The sequence below is a fragment of the Rhinolophus ferrumequinum genome, chromosome 22 (assembly GCF_004115265.2).
Source record: "Rhinolophus ferrumequinum isolate MPI-CBG mRhiFer1 chromosome 22, mRhiFer1_v1.p, whole genome shotgun sequence".
Taxonomy (NCBI): Eukaryota; Metazoa; Chordata; class Mammalia; order Chiroptera; family Rhinolophidae; genus Rhinolophus; species Rhinolophus ferrumequinum.
Window position 1 is genome coordinate 49,081,445 of NC_046305.1, and position 27,880 is coordinate 49,109,324.

The window sequence follows — 27,880 nt, forward strand, 5'->3', positions numbered from 1 at the left end:
TTAGTAGCCATTTATCTGACATCCATCCACATCCATCTTTCCTCATCCCTCACAAGGACCACATCAGAACAGTGAGAGACACAAACAACAGTTCACAGAAGTATTCAAAATAGAATAGAACGGAATCTTGTCCAGTGTCCTACTGAAGACGAAAATCACACGAAGAAGAAAAAAACACAGAGAAAAACTTACTTGCAGTATCCTGTGCCATTGTTGAAGGTAACACACGTTCCTTCATTGACACAGGGCTCATGGCCGTCCCGACATTGCAGTGCTAGAAATAAAAACAAACTCACATTAGAAATAAATCACTAATCATACCCCTCAGACAGCAAAGCAATGTTATCCCATCCGGGTCAACATTCACTCCCATATCCAACCTGATCTGGGTTTCTCTGTCGAGTTTGAATCAGTTTGTTTTCTTTTGGCTTCCGGGGTCATAGAAGCAAGGAAACTCATCCCAATTCTCTTCCCACAATAACTGTCTGGTGGTCTTGAATGATGCTTTTACTTCTCTGTGCCTCGGTCTCCCCAGCTGCCACAACCCTCTCTCCCAATGACGCTGGGGAAACCCAAGCTGTAATAGCCATGATATGCCATGAGCATTTTGGGATTAGGGTGCGTCAGATAAGTGATGCCAGAATTCATTGATGCATCGTCAGGGAGACCTGGGGAGATACCAGGTTGCCAGGATACTAACACATGACTTAAGTCCTCAAGTGAAGCTTCAGAACAGGCCACTTGAACAAACATCAATCATACTCATTCCACGAACTGGAGGTGAGAGCCTAGTATGTACCAGGCGTTATATTAGGACCCTGAGGCAAAGGGAGAAATGAAATACATCGAGAAATAAATAAAACCTAATCTCTCACTGTAAGGGGCTCACACAAAGGTGGGGAGTAGACCGTGAACAGAGACTGCAGACGACGGGGATCAAAGTAAAGAAAATGAAAAGTCCATTTTATACATCCAGATAAAGTAATAGTTCTCAAATTCTTGAACCCCAGTTCCTTTACGAGACAACGAAAGGGACTTCACCGCCCTAATCCCTCCCCCAAATAGACCACTCAGAAATAAACGGCAGTAGTAGAAAGTTTCATTGATTTCAGCCAAAAGAGGAGGAAAGCTACCCAAAATCTGCCACTCACTTGCTGTACAATTACAATACCTTGATTGTTTCGCTTTTAGAGTTGGAATTTTCATTACAAAAATGCTTATCATAATTCTAATAACAACTGGAAAGCCACGGCAGAAAGAAACCTAGTCAAATAATAAAAATCAAAAGTGAAGTTCATGAACCTTTTCTGGGAGATTATTAAGCTGTCCATCTCCTAGGATGGCTCATGTATAAATACCTGAAACTCTGAGAACGGAGAAGTCTCTCCACTTTAAGGTTCCTCTAGCCACACCACTCTAGGAAAAAACTATGCAATATCAGAGGCTCTCGGCCTGCCCTTCCTGGGCACCAAAACCAGCTTCTTTTCACAGCAGGGCCCAGGAACAAGCGGATGTTAGAACAGCTTCTCCACTAACGATTACTGCGTAAAAGCCCTGTATTTGCCTGTTATCAAGTGATGAACTATTCGAGAACATGTTTACAGAAATCTCCTCGCTTAAAATAGTAATATATAAAAAACAGTAATACCAATAGCTGCTAACATGTAGCATTTACTAAATACCAGCTACTTTTCTAAGCACTTTACATAGACTAATTCCATCTTCCCAACAACCCTATAAAGTAGTTCGTTGCTTTGTACCCATTCCACAGAAAGACTAAGTGACCTGCCTATTGTCACACCGGTGAGTTGAGGAGCCATTGAACCTAGCAAGTCTGGATCCCACGAGAATCTGTGCTCTTCACTACAGTGAAACACGGGTTCCCACTAGCCGACATTTTTCTTCTCAGGACGGGCAGAGGCATTATTATACCCATTCACGAGAAAGGAAGACCAAAGAGGTTAAGTGGCCTCCTCATGGGGCGTCACACCTCTGGGACCTGGGACCCAGGTCTCTCACTGTACCCAGCCCCGTTTCCATGACCGCTGTTGGGGTGACACAAGCAGTTACCAGGCTGCAGCCCGAACAGACGGATTCAGGAAGAGGGTCATCTCGTCCACATCCCACTTCCCTGTAGGGCTCAAATGCTCCTTCTTCCCACACTGATAAGCCCCATGCACAACTATAATTAAAACAGTTAATGTCAGGTTATTTCCTCCATACCAAAGTTCTCAAACTGGTTTTTTCATTCTCTTTGGACACTTTTATTAGTTACAATGAGCACTTCCTGACTTTTTTCTTTCTTTTTTTTTAAAAAAAAAATAAAACAAGAAAACCTCTCAGCAGGAAAGAAGTGTCCCATAGGCACAAACAGCAGCTGGGTCCTCCCCCTGGAGGAGTCCTAGTGCAGTGGAGGGCGTCAGGGGACCCGAAATCCTGCCTCTACCCCTCACTAGCTGTGCTACTACCAGCAAAGCACAACCTCATGGGGACTCATTTCCCTACCTGTAAACCAAACTGGGGTGAACTAAATGCTCCTGTAGGTCCCATGTGATCCAACCCTGACACCTCCTTCATGAAAAGTATATGAATAGCATGCCTGAGACCAGGAGACATCTATCCAGAGGGCATAAGGACCCAGCTGCCCATGACTCAGAAAGCCAGGGTGCAAAAAAAAAAAAAAAAAAAAAAAATCACAGTCTGTTTCTATTAAGAGTCCTGGCAAATCATTACAGTGACAGGTTCAGAGAAATACAAACAACCCAAAGTCAATATGTGGCAATCAAGCTAGCAAATAACTTTACAGCCTAGCCTTAGTGAACCAATCAAAGCCAGTGACCAAAAAGGAGGTGGGCTTACGGGGCTAATAATTAATGCCACTTGGCTGATCCGTGGGGTCACGCTGCCTTGAACCTTTAACATTTACTAAGCCACGGCTCTCAAACGTCAGTGTGCATGAGAATCATCTGGAGAGTTTGGGGGGGCCCCACCCCCACAGGTCCTGGATCAGGAGACCTAGGGGGCCTGGGAATCTGCATTCCTGACAAGTTCCCAGGTGGTGCTGATGCTACCGTCCTGTGGAACACACTGAGCTCAGCCGTCCTAAGACCCGTGTGTCCACTCTGCGGGAGCCCCTAAGGCTGTAGAAACTACTAGAGGTGTTGGATGACCCAGACGATTACACATCGCTTGAATCAACTAAAGAAAAATAAAATTTGAGACTCATGACTTTGGTCAGGGACTATTTCTAAACGAAGGCTGTCATTACTTGCTGTACACGGAGAAGTTAGAACCTGGATAACTCCAAGCCATGGCGGTAACTGGAAAAGACCTCATTTCAAAATTCAACTTCCGTTTTTCCCCAATGGACTCCGTATCGATTTAGCAATGAAGTGGAAAGCAGCTTTATATTGACAGAGTAAAAAACAAAATGCTCGATCATACCACAGTTGAAGAACCCAGGTTTAAATTGATGTTCGAACAGACTCACAGAAACCAGTCACTCAAAAAGAATGACTTTTCCCCAAGTTTTCATCTTAAGCCACAGTGGCAGTCACTCAGTAAATATTGGCTCACTGAACTCAACCTCTTACACTGTGTGTGTGTGTGTGTGTGTACACCCTCCCCCAAAAGAGGGCAAAAACAAAGAGAAGCAGTGGACTTCAATTTCATCGCTCCATCACATGGCAATGTGACATAACATCTAGAAGCCGATTTCTAATTTTCACCCATTTTCTGTGCAGCGTATTTAGGGACTAGTCATCTCATATTCAGCACACACAGAGCATCACTGTATGTAGTGTAGGACCTGACGTCACGGACACCATGGCTGATAGGAAAGACAGATAATAAACGAATACATAAACAAAAGCATTTCAGACAGTGGGAAGCAATGGATTCTGTTGGAAACAGAACCCAGTTATGAGGCATCACAAAGGCTGGAGGTATAGGGACCTACTTTAGAAAGGGCAACCAGGAACAGCCTCTCTCCGGGGGTATCTTTGAGCTAAGGTTTAAATGGACAAGAATCGTGAAGATGTGGGGGAAGCAGAATTCCAGGCAGAAGCAGCGGTACATGTGCTGTCCTGAGATGGGAATGAGTCTGGCATTCCGGGTTCCAAGGGCTACAGCTTATGAAGCAAGGGGAGAGTAACAGGAGCCCAGCCAGGGAGGCAGGCAGGGGTGAGATGACGGCTTCTGCTCTAAGGTGTGGGGAGCTCCTGGGCTGCTTTACGCAAGGAAAACACAATCAGATTTATGTTTGAAAAAAGTCACGACTATACAACGTTCCAGCGAGCAACGTTCTTTTCCGTTCCTATGTAAGCTGATTCCAGTCATCCCTTTTTAGACGAGGCTTGAAGACATCCACTTTCTCAGCTCCTCCAAAATGGTAAAGATTGTATTCTAATCACATGTAACCTCCCAGAAGCGCCACTTGCAACATGCCACTCTGCCACGCTGTAGTCTGCAATGGCTTTCAGTTCTTGCTCAATTCTCAGAATTTACTCTCAGTTTGGCTTCTGAAGCAGCAGTAGAGAGGTCTACGCAGAACCTTCGCACAGCACCAAGCTTGGCACCTTTTCTTCCTCCTTCCAGTCTAAACCCTCATGCCCGCCTTCAAGATGGCAGCCTACCCTACCTGCTCCGGATTACCTCCCACCACTTTGAATGCAGTCTCTTGCCTGAACAGATCACCACTGAACTCAGTTCCATGCCTCCACTTGTATCTCAGCTTCCTCAGATTGCTACTTCCCCTTTATATCTAAATTCTACTCATTCCTCGGAGGCCCAGCTCACCGCCTGCCTCGCCCACAAAGATTCTCCCTTGATGGTTCGGTCCTCACAGGCCAACCCAACTCTTGTTAACACTCATAACTCACACGTGAGCCCTTCATTCCATGCTGTCTTCTAACTCTCTCTGCTTTCCACTTCTAAGGTCCTAGAGGATAGAAAACATTTCTCCTTTTCTACAGATTTGAGGCAAGATCGTTTTGTGCTTGAAAGCCGAGGTTGCTGAAATCAGGATCTGGGTTTGGATTCTCGCTCCATCATTTACTATGTATCTCTGTATCCTCTTTGTGCTGTGGTTTCTTCACCTGTAAAATAATCTCTCGGAGCCGAGGCACGAGTTGACTGAATTAATACATTACAGAGCCTAGAACGAGGCCTGATATGTAGTCAGAGCTCAAAAAAACTAGCTCACAAAGTGGGCACTTCCATGCTTGGTAACTGATTGCATGGCAAAGGAGACCTTCAGGGAAACTTGTTACATCAATCGAACCCCAGTTGAAACCAGCGGAGAAATCTGGAAAAAGAGAGGAGCCCTAGGCAATTTAGGATGTAATATCAATAAATGGAAGCAATTCTTCCCAGTTGCCATTAGTAACATCGAATAAAAGACATACTGAAATACTGTTACAAAAAACTGGAGGTCACAGGTCACTGGTCCTTTAAAAAAAAAAATGTGTGTAGCACCGCAGGCCCAAGAAGTGATTCAGAAAAGGTAAAATAAACACTACATATGAGCAAAAATGTCATTCAGTTTTAATACGGTGCTATTAATATTTGTGGAACAGCTCCTGTAAGCACGGCCCTCCACGACGCATTGCAGGGAAATAAAACAGGGATAAAACAATTCCTATCCTCAGGGTCTATACAGTCTAATGGAGGGAGGTTAGGGGTAGAGCCAGAGGGGATGCGACCAAATGACTCTTAATATGAACGAAATAAAAATCGCTTTCATTATATACCTCTAGCAGACCCTCTTCATATCCATCTCAGAATCACTCCAAAAAGAGCCTGTAAGACATACATTAACCCTTGTGGTTGAGGTGTCACTCAGTCCAGACAAGGTTCTAGTGTGTATACAAGTTCATCAGCCTCATGTGTATATACAGGCAAGACCCTCCACCAGCAAAAAGATTACGACTCACTTAATTGCAGTGGTCTGGAACCGAACCCGCCGTATCTCCCCGTTTGCCTGTAAACACGGCTGCAAACAGCAGAACAAGCTGTCGCGGATGTTAACCAGTTCCAACGCCTCAAGAAACTTTCCCATTTAGGGACGGGCCCAAGGTATCCAAACTTGATGGAATCTTCCTTAAATTTACCTTTAGGCATTTACCTAGGTTTTCCAGGGCTTTGCAGCATCATGCCAGCTACTGGTTTAAAAGCCTCCCTTTGTTTTAGGAATCTCTAACATGAGTAATTAAGTCTATACCCCAGCAGGTGTAATCAGAGCAGCCCTCCAAGTATTTCACTTGTTGCATTCACATGTAATCGTTTTAAATTGGCATTACTTGTTGCTTTGCAGCCTCTTCAAAAAAGCCTCTGTTGTCTACCTCACATGATTTTTTTCATCCCCTGCTTCCTCTGTCTGCAGTGTGGTATCTGTGTGTGCTTATACCCACTGCTCGCTCAAAAGACATGTCAGTGCTTTGAATAGTCGGGGTTCCTCCGTAAAATATATCAAGAGGAGGTATACAGGGTCCTTTTATTAGGTTGGTGCAAAAGTACCTGCGGTTTAAAAGGTTAAAAATAATTGCAAAAACCACGATTACTTTTGTGCCAAGCTAATAATTTTCTCTTCAACGTTTATGCAAATTTCAAGCAGCAGCGTTTGAGAAAGATGAAGTCTGAATTTTTGCCCTAGGACTTTCGCTGTGGCTGGCTGCTGCTGTTTCAGGCACATGGTGTCTGGTCGAGGCTCAGGAAAATGAACAAAGCACAGTTTTCTGAAATGACTGCTTGCATTATTACCCAAAATAGGAGAATTGAGGGCAGACAGGAAGACATCAGGGATTTGCAATAATTCTTGTAGCACCCTGCAATTTCAAACAACAAAGCTTTCATCAAATATTTTTTATTCCATTTTTTGGGATCAAGCCACGAAAAGAAAAAAAAATCCAAACAAACAAAAGTACAGAAGCTTCAAGTCCCAAGTGGTACACTGAAATAAAAACAAAGTGGAGAAACATCTGTCTTCCTCCTTGAAATTCGTCTTGATTAAAAAGGCAAGGAAATGCAACAAGGGAGATGACGATTTTATTTTTCTGATAATGTTCTGAGGACTTCTATGCCCATTTATAGATATTATCTAACAGAAAATGTGTTTTCTACTTAAGAGATGCTGATACCAGACCCACAAATGACGAAGGCTTAGGCTATTGGGTTCATGGCAAAATGTTACTACTTTTCAAAAACAGGTATGCCTTGATTTAATAAGATATAACCAACAAAAACGGAAGTTATAAATAAGATAGGGGTATTTTTGACATTACTAATAGAATTTTTTTGTTTTATAAAGATAGTGATCCCAGTAAGTTTGCGACTATGATCGGCTCATCTTGGATACCTGAAATCCAGCCCAGTGCCTGGAGCACAGCAGGTATACTCAATACTCATTAGATATTCAATGAACTAACTCCCTGTAACTAAGGCAAAACCTGTAAACAAACTCAACAATCAGTCTGTGTGTTTAGAATGTTCTAAGGCTCCCATTTTAATAAACACAGGGCCGCCCAAGTGTAACTGTGCCTGTTAATTCTGATTTCATTTTGTGTAAAGGGGTAGAAAAGGAAAATGAGAAGGAAAATATAGTGCAAATTGCCTGGCCTGCAACAGGGATACAAAGTTCAGAAAGTGGAACTGTACTTGTCTAATCGTCACAAAACTAAAACATTTTTGGAAGTTCCTGCCTTAACATTTGCATGAATGAAGACACACCCTCCCCCACCCTTCCCCATGAATCTTAAACCATGTGTAAGTATGGTAAGAATTGATTTAAATGGGTTGCCAAGAAGCCAAAATAATTCACATCTACATGGAAAATGCGGAAAACATAGTGACAAAAATTCCAAGTGAACGGTAAGCTCAGGTAGTGTGCTTTCGTTGTTCAGTACCATTTTCCCCGTGAGTACTTCACTGGTCTACGTCCACAGAACAAGAGGCACCGATCTGATCCAAACCAGCCCCAGTGTACTGCTTCGCTCGAAGTATCTAACCCCTTGTAAAATGACACTGACCAAAATAATTACAGGGTTTACATATACAAAAGGTTCAGGATCTTGGTGTAATCAAACCCAACAGAGGGGAAGAAGTTATATCATATGGAGAAGTTAAAATTATTCTCTACGCAAAAGGCCATTTATTTGTGTACTGCTTATGTGGTCATAAAAGGCCAACCCGAAGTGTTAGTCCATTGTCTTCTCTTAGATCTTCTATTATCTGTTCTGTTCTATGAGCTGTGTCTGTTCTGTTATCAGAGATAAATTCCGCCTGTCATCAATTTCCTGTGCGTTTAGTAAATGCTCCCTTTTTAAAGACTATTTTGTTAAGTATAGCTTCATTTTTTTTTAAAGCCCTTAATTTTAAATACATGCTTTTAAGTACCCTTGCTGGAAAAGAATTTTATAAATATATATAATCTTGTTGCTACCCACCTACCAGAAACAAAGTGTTCTTTTAGATTGAATTGTTTAGAACGCTTTTTAAATGGAGTAGAGAATTTCTATTATCTGTTAGAGTAGATCCCCCCCCCAAAAAAAGAATAAGTTACAAAATTATTGTTAAAAATGAAAATGGAAAAACCTAAGATGGTTATATGTTATTATATAAAATCATGGAGACTTCCCAAAACCAAATGGGGGAAATCCAGAGAACAGACTCAGATTTCCCACAGGCATCCTACCCCCCACAGCCTTTTAAAGAAACCCTGGGTTGGTAACAATGAAAACTACTCACAAGAACCGAGTCACACAACATCGTAATCCATGTACTGTGCTAATGTCGGGCCGAGTCCCAACATACGGTCCCACTCGTGTAGAACTAACCGTTCTGAAGTCAGGGCTTGCAGAAGCGAAGGTCCTCACATTTGGGTTATTTCTATATTATTATCTGGGTCACGGAGGTTTTATACCTTCAGCTAAACAAAACCTTATTCACCTGTGGGCAATATTCAAATTCCTACACACATCACTGAGAACTGTCTAAACCCAAGATCTCAAAAGGTCCTAAACCCTGGGCTCATACCCAGAATACTCCAGATAAGCATAGAAACCAGCCTTGCAAAGAAAATATCTGAATCTGGAAATGGCCAATGCATATTGTCCCCATTTCCAGAGGACACGGCTGGGGCAACAACCTTGGAACAGAAGAAGGAAGATGGAAGAAAAACATCAAATCTTTATTAAACACCAAGGGGAGAAGAAAATATAAAACTTAGCCCCAAACTTCAAATTTTATTGAGTCTTGTTTTCAATTACTCCTGTCTTTTCATTTCTTTCTTCAAACACAAATCAATGCCAACTCACACCAACATAACTTGGGCCCAATGGTCAACATAAAAATAATAATGTATACTTAAAGATAATAGATCAAGAGCTGATCATTTCAATGTTCAATTGATTCCTTGTAAAAACCCAGGTCTCCAACCCCATAAATCTTTCAACTACTCATATTCTACTGTGAGTATAAGCAAGAATTTATCTCTATGACTATTTAGATTTCTGTGAAGTCGTAACAGTCATTTTAATAAAAACCACCCAACTCACTAATAGACAGTCAACGATCTGGTTTGCAAATGTTCACGTCCATTCTTGCTCATCCAGTTGTTTTTGGATGAGCAAAGAAAAGCAGCAAAGACAGAAAATTTGAAGACACCAATAAATGACCATTATCAAAACTTAAACTTTCCATGCTTGTGTCTTCAAGCACCAGAGAAGATCTAGGTTTCCCCATTTGCATCAACATCTGATTGGGCAAACCCAAAAGTTACATTGCCTTTGACAGGTTTTTTGGGGTCTAGAAGAGGCCCAAAGACTTCTCTTGTTTCATCTTCAGCCCAGAGTTCTCAGAAAGAACAACGGAAATGACCTATAAGTTCCAATATAGTAAATTAAAATGGGGGACGAGGGAGGAGGGTAAACCCTGCAAGAGGAGTTGATTTTTCTGAAGCCCAGTACTTTAAAAAAAAGGAGGTGCCCTGGCCCACTACCCATTTCGTCTGCTTCGCTGCCACTCCTTCTGCCCAGCAGCCCAAGAGAGTTCCAGCAAAAGGCAGACTGTGGACTCGGCAACCCCTACACAAGGTCTTCTCCACCTGGCTGCAACCCACTGGGCTGCCAGGCACATGGTAAATGCTTGGAAAACGTGTGCCAAGCCCAACTGTGGAAGGAGCAGGCCCATAGTTTTCCAACTCCCTCCAAGAGAACGTAAACAACTCCTTAATTTCCCACAAAAGAAGACAGAAATAAAATCTGCAAAATGATAGTTTATTCGAGCTTTTTAAGGTCACAATGACCTGGCCGAGGAGATATTTTAATCTCTCCTGTTTATCACTCTTAAAATACTCTCCTCAATACAAATTCATTTCATGCTGGTGACCGGGGAGTGACACATAGGTTAAACAAGAGGGACTTACAAAGGGAGTTCTACCAGTTACACCACTCCAGGCCCGGTGGGAACGGTGGGAACGTCCTTCCCACCGTCACCTCATCCCTTTAACAGGATTAAGTCCTTTGGAAAACCACTATTAAAGCGAGTAACCCTCCGTTTGAGCAAAGAGACAAAGGATTTAGTGAATGTGGTTGTTAGCGTAATGCGAGTGATTAAACAATAGTTCTTCTCCTCCCTCCAAAGCACACATGACCTCATCGAAAATATTGAAACCGAGGCTTCGTAATCACTTTGGCTATAGGCCTAAATATGTTACCATAGGACGTTTCAAATGCTCTAAGTGTTATATTTAAAATATCAAGGGAATCAAGGACCCTCTCCTTCGTGTAATCGGGCTTTAGAATGTCAAGTAGAACAATTTATAAATTTGAGCGAAGCGAGTTTCTGTCTGTACCCTTCCCCCGCCACAGAAAACAACCCCTATCACCATCCTTCCACAGACACAAAGAATAACTGGAGTAATGTGAATTTCAGTAATTAGCCCGTCACATCCTAAATTAGTTGGCTGTCATTGTCCCTCCAGTAAAATAAGAGTCACAAGCACCTCCCCTACCTAAAGATGGAACTGGTGTTGAGGTGGCAACAAGTATGGAGGATTAGCACCCCAGCTTCCAATGGACAGGGATTTTCAGCTGATTTCCCTCTATGTCCCCACCCAAACCTTTCGAAGGCCAAACAGAACACTGTGGCCGAACAAATCAGAAAGTCCGTTCACAACTTTCAATTTGTCAGCCCTGAGGACACAGACTACCCAGGTCAACTGGCCAAAGACCATATATCCTAAAAGTGCCTTCATAATTTATGAACAGTTTTATACAATGATCTCATTTGATCCCCATAACAACCCCGGAAGGCAAGCAAATTGGCATCAGCACCATCTTACAGAAGAGGAAACTGCAACCCCAAGAAATAAGGGACTTGTCCAAGGTCACTCCAGTCAAGATGGCCAAACGCGGACTAGAAACAGGTCTTTCCCCCACTAGTCCGGCATCCTTTCATTCATTACATCCGTTGAGATGTGATCAGAAAAACCTGATACCCACCCAGACGTTCAAATCTCCATAATACACATTTGTGACTGTAACTTTCTCGTGTAGATAAGCACCCATGTACCAGCTATGTACATGAAAAACATTTATGCCAAGATCAGCTAGTGACCAAACGCTTGTCAAAAACAAAACCAAGACTGAGTTCCCAGGACAAGAGGGGCCACGAGGACTGCATATCAGAACCACGCTTCACAAACATGCCCTAATAAAGACTGACATCCATTCTTTCGTATCACTCCTACCTCCACAACAAAAGAACCCCACTTTTGATAACTTGCCAACTCTAGAATTCAATCTACTGCTATGTGTTATTTCTCAGGAAAAACACAAAAACAAACGACCCTGTGAGGTAAAAGAATGGGTGAAATTTTATAGAGTTCTTCCTTTGTAAAACTGTAATGAGACACCATTTCTTCTCAGTCATAGAGTAGCATCACAGATGCAAAAGGACATCATGGAACCAGATCTTAAGAATGATCACGACTTATGTTGACAAGATTTTACTCTAAAGAATGGTGACCCTATTAAAAGTGAGCCACCCACACCATTTGATCAAGCAATTTAATTGATCAGAAATAAATCCTTCAAAAGAACACATCTGCAGTTCAGTTGGCGAAAACTGAACCACTAAACAGGAAAAGTGTGGCCTGCTATTCAGAGAAGGCGGGTAATAACTAACGTGGTAAACCAAGAATGCCATTAAGAGATAGACAATTTTCTTCATCTGGTCTGCTTTTCTCCACTTAATCAACTGAGAGGAAAAAAAGACAAAAACTCACCTTCCCAAACCAAGAAATAAACTATCCAGACACATACCCTGAATGATACTGGACTCCACTTAAGCAAACCTCAGACAGCTCACAGCTCTGTTTTTCCACAAAGCGGAGAATACCATACTCTTGCTTAACTTCCAAAGCCAAAAGGATAAATTTCATCACTACAGTTTGATATACTTTTCCATAAAACACCACCTTCCCTCACGTCCATGCCATTTAAGTACTGTAGAAAATGATGACATGTTAAAATAGATGATTTTTCTGTGTCTTTATGACATTTTTAAAAGGATATCTGACACCATATACCAACTCTGGTCATGAACTGGTGGATGAATTCAAAATAAAAGTTTCGAACTACCATCGGTCTATCATAAATAATATACTCTCTAATTCAGGAAATCTGATGATAGAAATCTATGGAGAAAAATGGATTTTGAAACGTCGCAGGCTAAAAAGAAAACTAAACGGCTATAACTGAGAAAGAAAGGAAATGGGCGACTTCTTTTTTTCCATCTAAGCCCCACTTCTGAAACAACAGCTGTCTTTGCTCAGCTGGAGGAAAACCACAGGACTTGGAATAACTCACTGAATGTACTGTCCCCTCCTTATGTTAAAATGACACTGTTGAGTCACCCTCAGTAGGACATGTGCTTGGTTTAACTCGTTTTTCCAGTAATAATAATGAACTAAGCTGCTCTACTATGGAAATGATTTGCATTCTCACAACTGAAAAAAAAAAATCCATGCAGGTATTTGGAAATACCTCCAGATAATGGAATATGTGTTCCTGAGTTTGCCTGGCGGTGCTGTGGAGCCAGAGTGAGTTTTAGCCCTCTCCGTAATTTACTCTGCAGCCTCTCCACCAATGATGACCCGTGTTAATCCTTTTTGTTTCAACACAAGAACGCAATTTCTTCTAATTACCAAAATAATCTTGCACTGCCATTTACTCTGGTGTATCTTTGTCTTCGCTAATCCTCATAATCCTGGGCTTCCCGACTCTGAAATGAAATGAACTACTTTATTTTCTTTCCTCCTGAGGACAGGCCTTGCTCAACTCCGGGTGACACTGCCAACAGTCTACAACAAATCAACAACGCTTGCAAGCTACCGGTATCCTTCGACAGCATTCCATGGGAAAGTGGGACCTTCTCCATTCTCTTGCTCTGTCATTTCTAGCTTGCTCTCTAGTTCAGGCCAAAAGAATGATTTAAAAATCAGCAAACACTTATCACACCCTAAAATGGATTATGAAGCGGGGTGATAAGCGAGATAATGGCGGGGAGGAAAGGCTTAATGACATCAAACTAGCATTTTGCACCAACGTAGGCCATGAAAAGGAAACTCGACTGTTCTCCTCAGATCAAAAGCAGCATTCTTTCTCAAGGAGAGTTAATGTAATTCACATACATCCACCATTCTCATTTCTTCTACTCCGGAAAGAGAGCGTTTGCACTCAAAATTTCAATTCAAAAACTATGTTGCGAGAGGGACGCTGGAAATATTGGGAGTAAAAAAATTATCTAATGAAAGAGCCAATTGCTTTGACATTACACTCTTCAGTTCCTTCTGGACCAGTGGTCTGCAAAATGAGATGTGTGTATCGCTGAGGTGGAGGGATGCAAGCCCATCCCCTGGGGGTACCAGACAAACTTTTAAAACATCTGCATATTTACAGTCTAACAAACAGTTCTTGCACTGCACTGAGAGTTAACATGTGCATGTATGGTTTCATCTTGGACATGTATATCATTTATAAATATTTATTTACTTACTTGGAGGAGAGGATCCTCCTCAAGGAAGGAAAACGTTTTCCTTGGGGCATACGTTTGTTTTTTAAGTTTGGAGGTTCCTGCTTCATCCCTGCATTACACAAACTAGGACACACACAGCCCTAGGGGTACACAGCAGTTGCGCGGAGGATACAGACACTGGATAAACCTGGTACAAAGTCCTAGTGTTTTTATGTCATTCACTGTAAGGTAAGTGACAACCACTGTTTTCTGCAATCAGATGCTTTGGAAGACAACTCCGGGAACATGTCTTCGAGTGGTGGGGACCACAGAAGGACGACCAAGGTTCTATGCCTGGCTATCATCTAGCCATCCAATCCAAGGCCAATCACTTCAGTCTTCGGGCCTTTCAGGTTCCTTCTCACTCGAATTTTATGATTCGCGGGTTTAGATTTTCATCCCACCTTTACTTGCGTCTACATGTCACTCTTCTAACTAGAAAGTATCAGCCTTTCCTCCCCACCAATCACATGCCTTGCCTCCCTCCCTGATGAGGCCCTGCCTTTGCCTTCCCTCCACTCCCGTGGACGGTTTGTATGATGTAAAGGGTTTGTAAACGTCCTCAAGTTATTTCCAAGGGCCCCGCAGTACTCCTGGACGGACTATGAGCTCCTCGGTGTCCAGTGTCGGGGCAGCATTCTGCCCGGGGCACCAACATACGTCATCACCTGATCGAGCTCCTGATGCAAATCAGCAAAACCCCTAATTTAAGGGGGAAAGTAATAGGAACCTAAATCACCCACCTAATGAAGGCATACGGTCTGGCACAAGAAAATGAAGTTGAGACCATGCCTAGGTATGGCAGGCTATGAGGAAAATCGCTCTGAACTCAGCAGAAACAAAATGAGGAAGTGGGGAGCAGCATAGAGAAGTGTTAACTCATGCTGGTAGGATGCCCCCTCTCTCTCAGAGCAGCCAAGTTCACGTCCCAGCCATTGCCACCCCGTCAAAACAAGTATTAATTAAATGAGTTAATACGTGAACCGTGCTTGCAGCCTGGCACTGTTAGTAAATATTCTTACCCTCATTTTATCAAGCACACCAGAACCCACAGGAGGAATGTTACCTCTTTCTCTGCAGACTCTGGGGGCTCCATGGCAGGATTTTCACCTACCCAGAGCTCACTGAGATTCAACTTCCCTTTTCAGGTTTTGTCAACATCTCTAAAGGTTGCATGGCACATTTCCCACCATGTGGAAAGAGAAGGCTCAATTCCCAGGCAATAGAGCACACTTTTTTTTTTTTTTAATTTTATTGGGGAACATCGGGGAACAGTGTGCTTCTCCAGGGCCCATCAGCTCCAAGTTATTGTCCTTCAAGCTAGTCGTGGAGGGCGCAGCTCAGCTCCAAGTCCAGTCCCCGTTTTCAATCTTTAGTTGCGGGGGGCGCAGCCCACCATCCCATGCGGGAATTGAACTGGCAACCTTGTTGTTCAGAACTCGCACTGAGCCCTCCGGTTGCCCCTAGAGTGCACTTTTAAGGAAGCAGCCTCATGTGAGAGATAAAGCAGTGGACCAAGGGCCACAAGTCAGGCACCTTGTCTTCGAACCACCACGGACTGTTTTTGTGCTCTTGAAAATGTACTTGCTTTTCCAGGGCCTAAATTTTCTGATCTGTTTTTTAAAAACAAAACGATTAGATGACCTACAGTCCCATAGCCAACGAGGTAGTAGCTTATAAAATTTTTTTTTTACTGTGATCCACAATAAGAAATGTATTTTAAGTCAGAACTCAATATTCACATACATATGCACGTAGCAAAACACAAAACTTTCAAGAAACAATGCTCAGCCTTACTATGTATAATTTCCTATTCTATTCCATTCCCCCCCCCACCCCCCAAAAAAAAGTACTGTGCGAGACCTACCACATTGGCTTCATGACTCACCAGTGGTCACACTCTGCAGTTTAAACAAAGCAGGACTCACGCATGGTAGGCAAGAGCGTGGCCTTGCAGACAGACAGACCCAGGGCCACCACTAACTAGCGGCATAATCTTGGGTAAATCACCAACCCTTTCAAAGTGGGTCTAGTAGCTCAAAGATGGAAACACCGGGGCTGTTCTAAAAATTAAGCAGGTAATGAATGGAAAACACTTGGCTGCCCTGTGTCTGACCAAGAGCAAGCACTGGATGAAAAGTTACGGTGATGATTAGTCACGGCAATGTCATTATAACTAAATTCAAAGACTCCAAAAGACAGCAAAATAAGTGGACAGGAGCAGGGAAAAGGAACAGGCTCACCATCCGCAAGCATGGATAACCAGCGAGACAGAGGTCGGGTTCGCCCTGGTCTGTGCTCGTGGAAGGGATTTTCACGTGCTTTCTTCACAGCAGCCCCTCACAACTATACCAGTGCCCGGCACGTAGTGGACACTCACGTCTGTGTTGAAGGAATGGATAAACACATCTGAAGCCTACCTCTAAGCACTGGAAGAGCTGTGGGAAGATCCCAGCCAAGCTTGCATAGCTCCCTGTGCCCTAACGCTCAAACACCTGAGACTGCTCCAAGTCCGAGGTTCTGAAATTGTCATTCCCAAAACAGCAGCAGAATCCCCTGTGAACTTGCCAGAACTGCAAATTTCCAGGTCCCACTCCAGACTTACAGAATCACAACCTCTGGGACGGGGGGAGGCACCCCAGCAATCTGTGTTCTAACAAACCCCCGAAACCTGATGCACGCTCAACTTTGAAAACCACTGTTCCAAACCCTGAAGACTTGGAACCCTGTATCAATCCGGGGGAACTATATGTACAGCCAAAGGGACTTCTGGAAAGTTCATTAGTCCTAGAAACTAGTTACTCATCTAGTTCAATCAGTTAAAATTAGTTTGTCATGGGTTGATCAATCAAAGAATACATTTATTAATACATCACTAGATTGAGTCTACTCCTTCAGAAAGCCATGGAAAAGCTTGCTAATTTCTATAAAACCCTAATTTTCCAAAAGGCACCTGAGTTTGAAGCCCTGCAGTCCCATCAGACTCTAGTTCGAAACAAGAATTAGAGAAAACACAACGATTTTTATCAAAAGGTAGGAAAACGTTAACTATCTTCTTTCCACTCTGGAAAGAATTGCTAACATGCCCCAGTACCTTCCAAGGGCAAAAGGATGCCTTTTAAAAACTGAAAGATTCCCCATTTCTGCCAATAAAATAATAATCCAGTTACATACCAAGGGACAGAGAGAAGACCCAGCTTTGGTTCTCCATCCAGCCCTGGAGAACCAGTAGTGTGACTTTGGGTGAGGCTTCATCGGGTCTCTGCATCAGTCTCCACAAATGAACGCACGGCCTTGTAGAGGCTACAACACTCATGAAAGTGCTCTGCCAGCTATTAGATATCATCTCTTCAACATGCAAATTTATTCCTGAGAACCCATTCCTTCCCTCTCACTCACAGTGACCAAAATGATTTATTTTAGAAAGTGGTCCTAAGTGGTTAGGCAGCAGTCGTAACAAAAATGTAAACTAGCAAAGATACTGAAGACTTTCGTACACATAAAGAAGCAGGAAGCCACAGACATGAAGGCTCTCAAATGACAAAGAAATATGTGAGAAAAATGGCCCGGAGTCCATTGGCTCTTTCTAGTTTGGACTGGCAAAAAAATGGAGCTGGAAAGACATGGTGTTTAAGCAGGAAAATTAATGGCAAACAATAAATAAAGTGCATTACTTCAAAGCCTCACCAAAGAGTATGTTTAAAGGCAAGTTTGGGAAGCAGGGTTTAGGGAGGGCTGTGTTTTTGTCAGGTCTGACTTACCCTTCACTATGGGCACACTGTGTTTTCAGGTGGCCCCAAAGAAAAAGTGGGGCCACTGTCATTGTCACTAATGCTGACCAGATGCTGATGAGATGATTGCACACCAACAGTTCTCAGACTTGGGTCTTGTGTCATTGGGTGTGTCCATCTATGTCACTCCACAGATGGTGATTAAACTAGTTACAACTTCCCTAAATCTTCTCACTAGGCTGGAGCAACTGAGAACAGGCACCATTATAAGATAATGTTTTAAAAACAGTTCCAAGGTCCCTTCCTCTTCCCAACACACACACACTTAAAGCAGAGGGATGTTTGTTTCATTCAAACACCTAAATCATCAAATTTCAAATTTAAAACTTGACCAAAACCATCAATATCCCTTTACTGCAGTGGACATAACAAGTCTATTCATTTCAATCTGTCACGAATGAAAAAAAATATCATCAATTCCCAATTTTCTACGAACAAATTATATGTATTTTGGATAATCTGTGTGTCACGGGAGCGGCCCTGCTGTCAAAGCTCTCCTCGGGATGATGGAGAATGGGGAATCCCAGCTCTACGGGACACGACTGCCAGAGTTCTTCCTGCTGCCAGAGGTGCATGCCCCTGACGTGGCCAGATGGCAGTGGCCTTCAAAGGAGGCTCTCTGCTGACCACAGGGCACGGCCAAAGCACGGCTGCATTGCCAGAGGCATCAAAATGGTCCACTTGGCACTTAGCCGAAACTGAGACATCACACCGTCCACTAGTTGGCCATTCCTGCGGTAAATGTCCTTCACTGTACACCTGAGAGAATGTCTGTCGAGACGGCACCCTTGGAGGAAAAGCTCAGCTTGTGAAATGTGCTCTGTGGGAAGGCAAGCACGCTTCCACAAAATAACAGCTGTACACAAGGCAGAGAGCAGGATGAGTACACTACACTGAAATGCCATGTGTGAGCTCGACCGTTGTTTTTTCTTTCCCCATGAACATGCGGCAGAGTTCAACTTGTAGGCATCATGCATCTTCTTCCGTGAAATGTGTAGGTTCCAGTTCTCACAGAGACTAGCTGTGCATTTCCTTGTGGGTGGATGTGTAAAACTACCATAACAAAACATTTTCTATTTCCTCATTTTGATTAGAAGGATAGAAAAAAATGCTGAAGTGCACTTATATGGGTGACAGTGCGGTCCTGACATGCCTGTCTGGATACACAATTTAGATGCTTTTGAAATGTAAGGTTGTGGTGATTCCAGAGAGGAATGCCAAGAGCTAGCGTGTTTCCCTGGAAATAAGACCTAGCTGGACAATCAGCTCTAACGCATCTTGTAGAGCAAACATTAATATAAGACCCGGTCTTATTATTATATTATATTGTATTGTTATGTTGTCTTATTTTACTATAAGACTAGGTCTTATATAACAATATAATATAATACTGGGGCTTATAGTAATCATTGCTCCAAAAGACGCATTAGAGCTGATTGTCTGGCTAGGTCTTATTTTTGGGGAAACGGTACGAAATAAAATTACATGAAGGACTAGCCCATGCTGTGTGCTCTAGAGAGAACTTAGGGAAATTTTCAGGAACAGCAAAGTCACTTCAGGCCATTCAGGAAGAACTAAGGCAGGAGGCATGAACAACAGCTGAGGAAAACGACTCAGAAATAGACAGCAGAGCACATAAAAGATGTTTAAATGAACAAGACATGGGGACGGCCAGTTGGCTCAGTTGGTTAGAGCACAGTGCTCATAGCACGAAGGTTGCCGGTTCGATTCCCACATGGGCCAGTGAGCTGTGCCCTCCACAACTAAACTGAAAACAATGACTTGACCTGGAGCTGATGGGTCCTGGAAAAACACACTGTTCCCTAATATTCCCCAATAAAAAATTTAAAGACAAGACAAAAAACCACAACATTATGGACCCAGTGGCAGAACGTAGGGAAACTGGGGTCAGGCTGAGTCAGCCACACACTCCTGACTGTCTCACTTTGGACCAACATCCTGTGTAGGGAACAGGGAAAATCGGTTACAGGATCGTGTTAAGAAAAGCTAACTGACCCATCTGGGGAAAGAGTCTTCATTCAGCTTGTGCTTCAGTGCTGTCATACTCTCCCTGACACAGCTAATCAAGCAGAAAAGAAGGCTTTTCTATCATGCGGAACAGAATTCAGATTTCGGGATATTATGGAGGAAGTAGTGTGGTATCATGAAATAAGAGCTGCCCTAGAAATCAGGCCCTGGGGTCTTACCCTGGCTTCGCCCTGCTGTATACTCACCGTGTGATCTACAGGAATTCCCTTAAGCTATTTGAGACTTATTATTCATCTGTAAAATAATATTCCCCGGTCCTCCTTCCTTAGCAGCGTTTGTGTGTGGCTCAAATAAAATCATGTTTAGAAAAGTGATTATAAACCGGAAAGCTATAACCTCCAAATATGATTTTATGTAAAATTCCCAATCCCAAATTCCGTAAAACGAAAAGTCCTCACCATCTAGCCCACAAAATGATAAACTATCACATGATTCAAATTAGGTCACATACACCTCTGAGACCAGCCCAAATGGGGGTAGAAGATGTGTGCGTATTGAGCTACTGTAACCAACCTTAATAACTTTTTTTTTTTTAATTTCCCCATCGCTCTCCTCGTGTCTCAACAATGCTCAGGAATTAAAAGCAAGAGTGATAATCTCTTCAACCTCCCTCGCTGTCTCTGGCACAGAAATCCGACATCGGCCACTTCACATGCCTGATTCGATAAGCTTTCCCAATGCTGAAAACCAACTGCTTCTACCATGTCAAACCTGATTTCCATGAAGACTCAGGGGTGAAAGATGGAAACAAACAGATCCTCCTTTTTTTGCAAGAGTTCTCCAGCTTTGATTCAAAACACTAAACAATTTTTTTTCTATGCATAAATTGCTTCTGAGGTGAGAGGTGCAAGAGGCTGCAAACATCTTGCAGACAAAGGGGTTTTAATTCATACCCAGTTAGACTACAAACTTGAAAATGCTAGACAATAGTGCTTTAGTTTGTTTTTTTGGGTGACCCATAATCTTGCCTTGGCAACGAAGCAGAGTCCAAAGGGAATCATTAAAAGAAACTGAAACAAGGAGGTCCAGAAACAAGGACTCCCAGCCTTTCTCTTCCAAAGGGGGAATTACCAGGAGGCCAATGAAGTTCAAACTTTGGGCCCCCCGCCTCGCACTTGAATGTCCAGAACCATGCAATGAAATATGTTGTTTCCAATATTTACAAATAATCCTGCAAATTAGGTACTACTGTTATTCCCGTTATATAAATAAGGGAACCGAGACTTGGAGAAGTTAAGTGGCTTGCCCAATATTCTTAGCTAAGAATCAGAGCCAGGTCTACCAGCTGGCTCCAAAACTCACCAGCTATGCAAAAGTAAAAATCAAAATGTAGTGCGGAAGGGGACCTATAAGTCACTCCAAGAGATCATTAAAAACAAACAATTTCAACCTTCACTGTCATTTATCTCTTTTATTATCCTTAATATCCCTGGACATTCGCTCCTTCACCATTCAACTGGCAGCTAACACAACGAAACCTTAAAGAGAAAGTGCAGTATGTTTGAAAGGACCCACATGTCTGAGTATGCATGTAGAGGCCTGTGTTTTGAAACAGAAGAGATTATCTGTTGGTGTCAAACATACTTCTCTCATCTACTAGTACAGCTGACCATCAATTTTCAGTAGGAAAGGAGGTAATAATAAGGAAAACGTTCGCCGAAAAGAAGAAAAACCAAGGTTATCCTCATGCATGTTCTAGAACAATACGTGTAGAAATGCTGCACACAGTTAATTCCAAAGTTCCCAGGCCAAGCTAGGTGAGTACTGGGTTGTTTTAGTAATTGGCTGTGTCCGTTGTTTATATGCTGAGGCATGGCAATCATTTCACACGGTTGCTTACATCCCTTCCAGAATGATACAATGAGAATACAAGTGCACCGTCAAGAAAAAGCTACCTGTAACTAAAAAGGCTGGCACAAGTATGACTCTGCAGTGTCATTTTCAATCTTTCAAAACATTTTTTTTATTAAAAAGGACAAAAGTTACACATTCATTCCTGTTCTGAATCTCCTAAAGAGTTTCTTTTAGGGTCAAGACGTTAACAGGGCAAGAAACGCTCAACAACTTTCCTTCGACCACGACAAACATAAATCCATTCTTCCCATTTTTCAGAAAGACTTAGAAAGAACTGCAACTATCCAAAATGGCATTTCGAAGTGTAAAGCATTTCCATGTTATGCAAATGTTCGTTCAGAGGTAAGAGGTTAAGAAGAGTAGAACTTACATCAGTTGAGTACACAAAATATTATTAAATCCAAAGTTATTATCTGTGGGACACGATTCCACCAAATAGACAGCAGCATTATTTACAGTGGGTAAGTGTGGGAGCTTTGGAGTCGGGCAAGACGGGTTCCAGATGCCACTCGATACCAGTGATTAGCTGGGTGACCTGCATGGCCTTCCCTTAACCTTTCAGTAACACGGACAGTGAAGACTACAGGAAACAGGTAAAGGCCTTCTCCCCCAAGCATCTCTCACAGAGCAGGCCCTCGGTATGTGGAAACTATTGTTGCTTCTTATAAGCTCCAGGAGGACAGAGAAGTTCATCTGTTTTGTTCACTCTGTTAATAAGGAGGCATGCCTCAGTCAGCTTTCATGCAAATAGTCCAGTTCCTCCAAAGTGACAGTCACAGTTACCTATACTAATTACAAATTCATTATCAATCTTTCAAATGCTGCTATCCTCAGTGTGTCTCTCCTACCTTTTACTGTCAGTGGCTTCAGATGCTATTTTGGAAAGATTTAAATCGTTGGAAAATATTTTAAGTGTTTTAAGGATATTTGAGTTAACATATGCACCACTTACATTTTCTGTAAAGAGTGTGCTTACCTATAATTATAAATATCTCCGACTATAAAAGACAACCTTTCATAGTACTCCCACAACTGAAAAACCAAGTCTTAGAAATAATTATAGAGGGCGGCGAAGGGAGTGGTAGGTAGAAGATAGTTTACCAAATCGGCACAATAAAATTTGGAGTTTTGTCTTAAAACAAAGCAAAACAAAAAAAAAACACTTGACAACCATTTGCTCAAGCCTGCCAAGACTTGGACATAAGCAAACTGTCATGGGAAACAAATGTTAGAATATGAAAACCCTTTCCTGAGAAAGTCACTCCACCAGTGCTGGCTAATCCAATGCTGAACCACTACAAAGAAGTCCAAAGGGACAGGCAGGGGCTCATAGGCAAATATCTTTTCTACTGTCACCGATGCTTAATGTAGATACACCTCTCCCGCCCCTACCCGCCACTCCTTCACGGTTCCCTTTTCAGATCTTTAAAAACAGAGGGTGGACGTACTGATACGTCATTTGAGTCCTGAGTGTAGAGGAAAGATCCCTGGACTCCAGAGCTTGGATTTCGGCCTCCACCTTGACTTAGCTCTGGGCCCTGTGGCCAGTCATTTTACTGCTTGGGCTCTGGTTTCCTCATCAGTAAAACAAGGATGGTTCCCAGTCTGAGATCTCAAAATCTCCAGAAGTCCTTGAAGTTGTAAAAACAGACCATGGGATATTTTTATTACTTCAAAATGTCTAAGAGAGAGAGTCCACGAAGTGCTAGAAGGCTAATTAAAACATCAGATATTTTGGCTTTACAGGCCAATATAGTCCACATGGTGACAGGAGGATGTTTGTCACATCAAAGGAAATTAGGGAACAAGAGTGTTGGACGTGATATTGTCCTCAAAGCTACAACTCAGAAAAATCAGTTTCTGTACTAAACATAACATCCAACCACAAACGTCTGGTTAATAAATAATAGGGAAGCGATTTTAACATCTATCAATGCAATTTGTATAATTGACAACATTTCTTTAAAGTGGAAGTCACCCCAATAAGGGAACAGAGGCAAATACAATACCCCTAAGGATTTCTAGGGTCACCAGCAACCAGTGAACAATCATCTACAAGCTGCAAAAGGTGAAGCCCCCTATTTCTCACCAAGAGTCCAAATCACTCACCCACTTTTGAAAATCACTCACCCACTAAAGAAAAGTGAAAGCAAAAGCCTGTCCATACTGCAACATAAAATGCCACCACCAACAGTGACGACAACTGACCGTGCCCTCACTATGTGCCAGGCACTGCACTGCTGTGAATTTAACATCTAACTTATTTAAGCCTCACGACAGCCCTAACCATTCCCGGCTGCTGTTACCTTCATTTCCTAAATAAGGAAACGGAGGCACAGGGTGTTGAAGAGACGTGCCCAAGGACACGGGGCTAGTGCGTTTACAGCCAGACTCGTAAGTGTCCTCAGGCTCTCTCCGCATTCGCTGATGACTCCCTCTCAAAGAGAGGTGTCCAGAAACACAGACAGGAATGTCCCCAAGCAGAGTCCTCAAGAGTCAGGCCACTGCTCCTGAGAGCAGCCCCCTGAAGGGCCCACAGTGGTGGCCCATTGAGCTTCACTACCCAATTCAATTTGCTAGTCCTGGTGATAGAAATCAACAGCGAGAAGGCAAGAGCCGGTCAAACACGCCCACCCACTTCTTTTTTCAGAAGACACAACTGATTCCTAATAGCTGGTCCCTACATTCAAACCAAGGACAGTCTTACAAACTGATTTTTCATTCTACATACTATCATGAAAACATTCATCTTTGGTGTGCTGGAATGAGGAAGGGTTATGGAGACAGAGACCTAACAGTAACTCCCAACGCTGCCACATATGAACTGCATTACCCTGAGTATGTTGGAGGCCTCGGTTTCCCCATTTAGCCACTCGCCAACTCTTAGGATTGTTGTGAGGTGCAACCGTATGAATGCAGAGACCCTGGCTGGCACCTGACAGAGGTTTGAATCCTGGCTCCATCCCTCACTAACCACAAGATTCACCCCGACACCCAAAGCTACAAATCTAACCTCCAATTTCCTTACCTGTGATATAGGTAAGTACCGTCTATCCCCAAGGACAGCCATGTGAATTAAAACGGGAAATATATGTAAAGCTCCTAGCAGAATGACAGACACATAGTAAGAATTCAACAAATGTTTGAAAAAAAAAAAAAAAAAAGCTGAGGTTTAAAAAGTCAAACCACACATTTAAGTCCCAGCTCTGTCACTTATTATTATCTAGGGCTAAACAATGGCATAGGAGCCAACCAACCCCTCTGCGGTTCAGTTTCCACCAAGCTTCTGTGAAGAGTCAAGGAGGCAATTGGGTAAGAAAGCTCTGTAAACGCTACATTGTTATGTAAATGTTGGCGTTGTTTTACTTTATAAAAATAAGTTTTGTGTTAATAGTACTGACTGGGGCTTCCCCATACCACCTTCATCTTTAAAATGGAAAAACTGAGGCAGAGAAATTTTAAGCCATAGAGGGAAGGCCGATGGTTCCAAATTAGAATGGAGCAAAGGCCTGGGCCAAAATAAATTCAGACCATGACAAAGCAGAAAACTAATAACCCTCCCAGAAGAAAGATGAGAATAAACACCCATCCACCTCTGTTTTCAATCAGCTGTACCACTTGCTGATTAAGCCTCTCCCTGAATAATCTAGGCATAAGAATTCTCTAATTTCCTTCCAGAAACAGTATTAGACTTCAGGGTGGGAAAGAGCTTTGCTGTCAAATCTCTCTTGCCATCCATGAAGTAATTTTGTGGATGGGGCACAGAGACAAAGGCCAGTGGACACCAACTAGAATGTCACTCTAGTCTAACTGGCATTCTCTTAACTACACCTTTAAAAAAAAAAAAATCTCAGTCTTTCAGAGAGGTTTCCTTCTTTGGTTGGTCAAAACTGTCCTTGTGCCCCAGGTCTCCTCATGCTAAATATGGTAACAGCTGGCAAACAACCAGCCCAGTAAATTCCAATAATTCTTAAGAAAGCATTCATATTGCCCGAAATGACTCTGAATCAAACACTTCAGACCTGCAGGGCTTCTGCACAGAACATTCAGCTGGAGCTTTTAATGTCGAAAGCAGCAGGGTGCCTCAAGAACTGACAAACTTAAAAAAAAAAAAAAAAGCCGTCTACCCTTCTTTATTACAACATTCCTCAGCAACAACACTCATCTCCTACCCACTGTGCACCCAGCACTGCACTGACGCCGTGGGAGGCTGGCAGGAGAAATGGAAGAAACAGGTGGTGTCCCCGGGGTGCCAAAACAACAGGTTGATTCAGTCCGTTCTGTCGCACAACTAATCAATTTGGTGAAGGCGGAGGAAAGGGAATCTTAGTCATCCTGTTTTCTGACCAAGTGGGCTGGCTAGACCACTGTACCATGATCAATGACCGTGTTTCCCCGAAAATAAGACCTAGCCAGACAATCAGCTCCAAGGCGTCTTTTGGAGCAAACATTAATATAAGACCCGGTCTTATTTTATATTATATAATATTATATAAGACCCGGTCTTATATCATAGTAAAATAAGACCGGGTCTTATATAATGTCATACAATATAACAGAAGACCGGGTCTTACATTAATGTTTGCTCCAAAAGACGCCTTCGAGCTGATTGTCTGGCTAGGTCTTATTTTCGGGGAAACACGGTCAGAATGTTAGATTTGGTAGTGGGTTGTTACACACTTCCCAAATCTTGGATATCTAGGAAGACAGAACAGGAGTTGATTCCCCTACACCCACCCCAAAATCACATATTTGGCCCCAGAATATACTGTTTAATACTTTTTATAAAGTAAATGTAATGTCGGAAAGTAAACGTGCATTTCCTGGGCAAGCACAACTGACAGTTTGTACATTTACGATACAGTCTGATTAGAATTTTGAAGTAGCTACAGAAAATACCAGCTAACAAATACCTAGAAAACTGACAGAGCTCATTCGAAATCAAAGGATAAAAAAGGAACCTATCAAATAAATACTTTTTATATTACTATTGTTAGCAACTTGGTATGATATAGTTTAACCTGTCCATATGTGTTGCACCCTATTTAGGATAGACAAAAGACTAATGTACTAAATAAAGAACTTTTTCAAACCTGTAACCAAAACATAAACACCTTGATGAGTAAAAGAAACAATTTTCCAAAACAAATACATAAAAAGGTAATAGAAACAACCACTGAACATATGAAAAACTGTAATCAGGGAGACAAATTAAGATGAGGTAGCACTTACCACTTATCAAATTGGTAAAGATTTTTAAAAATAAAAACTAGGGTTGACAATGGTTGGGACCACTGATAATCTATATTCTGCTGATGGAAGTATAATTGAGCAGACTATGTAGAAGGGAATTTGGCTGTGTGTATCAAAAGCCACAGAAAAGTCCACACTCTTTGATACAATAATTGGACTTCTGGCAGTTTATGCTAAGGAAATAAATATTCCTACCAAGATTTATATACAAGAATGTTCACCAGAGCATTATTTATAATGATAAAAATTGGAAACCGAGAATAGATTTCAATTTAAAAAATTCTTAAGATAGAACAGTATGCAGCCTTTAAACCATGTTCTTAAACAATATCTAGATATGTGAGAAAATGTTCACAATATTTTAAGTGGTGCAGAGGCAGATGATAAAACTATATGTATGCTAGAATCCTAATTATAATAATAACCAAAAAAAAAAAAACTGTCCGGAATGTATCAAAATAGTAACCATGAGTTTTGGTTGGAGGTAATAGGATTATTGAAGACTTTAATTTTCTCTTATGTTTTCCTATTGTTTTTTTCATCCTGTTTCCCGATTTTTTAAAATCACTCTCTTTGACATATAATTTCTCTGCTGGAAATTAACAATGGAAAAATCCTATGGAGGGAAATTTCTTTCTGTATGAATATGATCAGTATCATATATATATACACAAATATATGTATATATATATACACATATATGTATATATATACACATATATATACATATATACGTATATATGTATATATACACATATATGTATATATATACATATATGATGGAACCAACCAAATATGCAACCAAATCAAAGGAGACCAATCAAAACATAGTAAACCCATTAATTAGAATACTATTTAAC

At 42.1% G+C, this 27,880-nt stretch overlaps 1 protein-coding gene across 1 annotated transcript in view; it reads right to left on the bottom strand.

Annotated features, from left to right (window-relative positions):
- NOTCH2 (notch receptor 2) overlaps positions 1 to 27,880 on the bottom strand; it is a 147,755-nt gene that overhangs the window by 110,137 nt on the left and 9,738 nt on the right. The window contains exon 2 of the mRNA XM_033092161.1: positions 193 to 274. Within this exon, the coding sequence (XP_032948052.1) occupies positions 193 to 274 (82 nt within the window). The remainder of the gene's footprint in view (positions 1 to 192; positions 275 to 27,880) is intronic.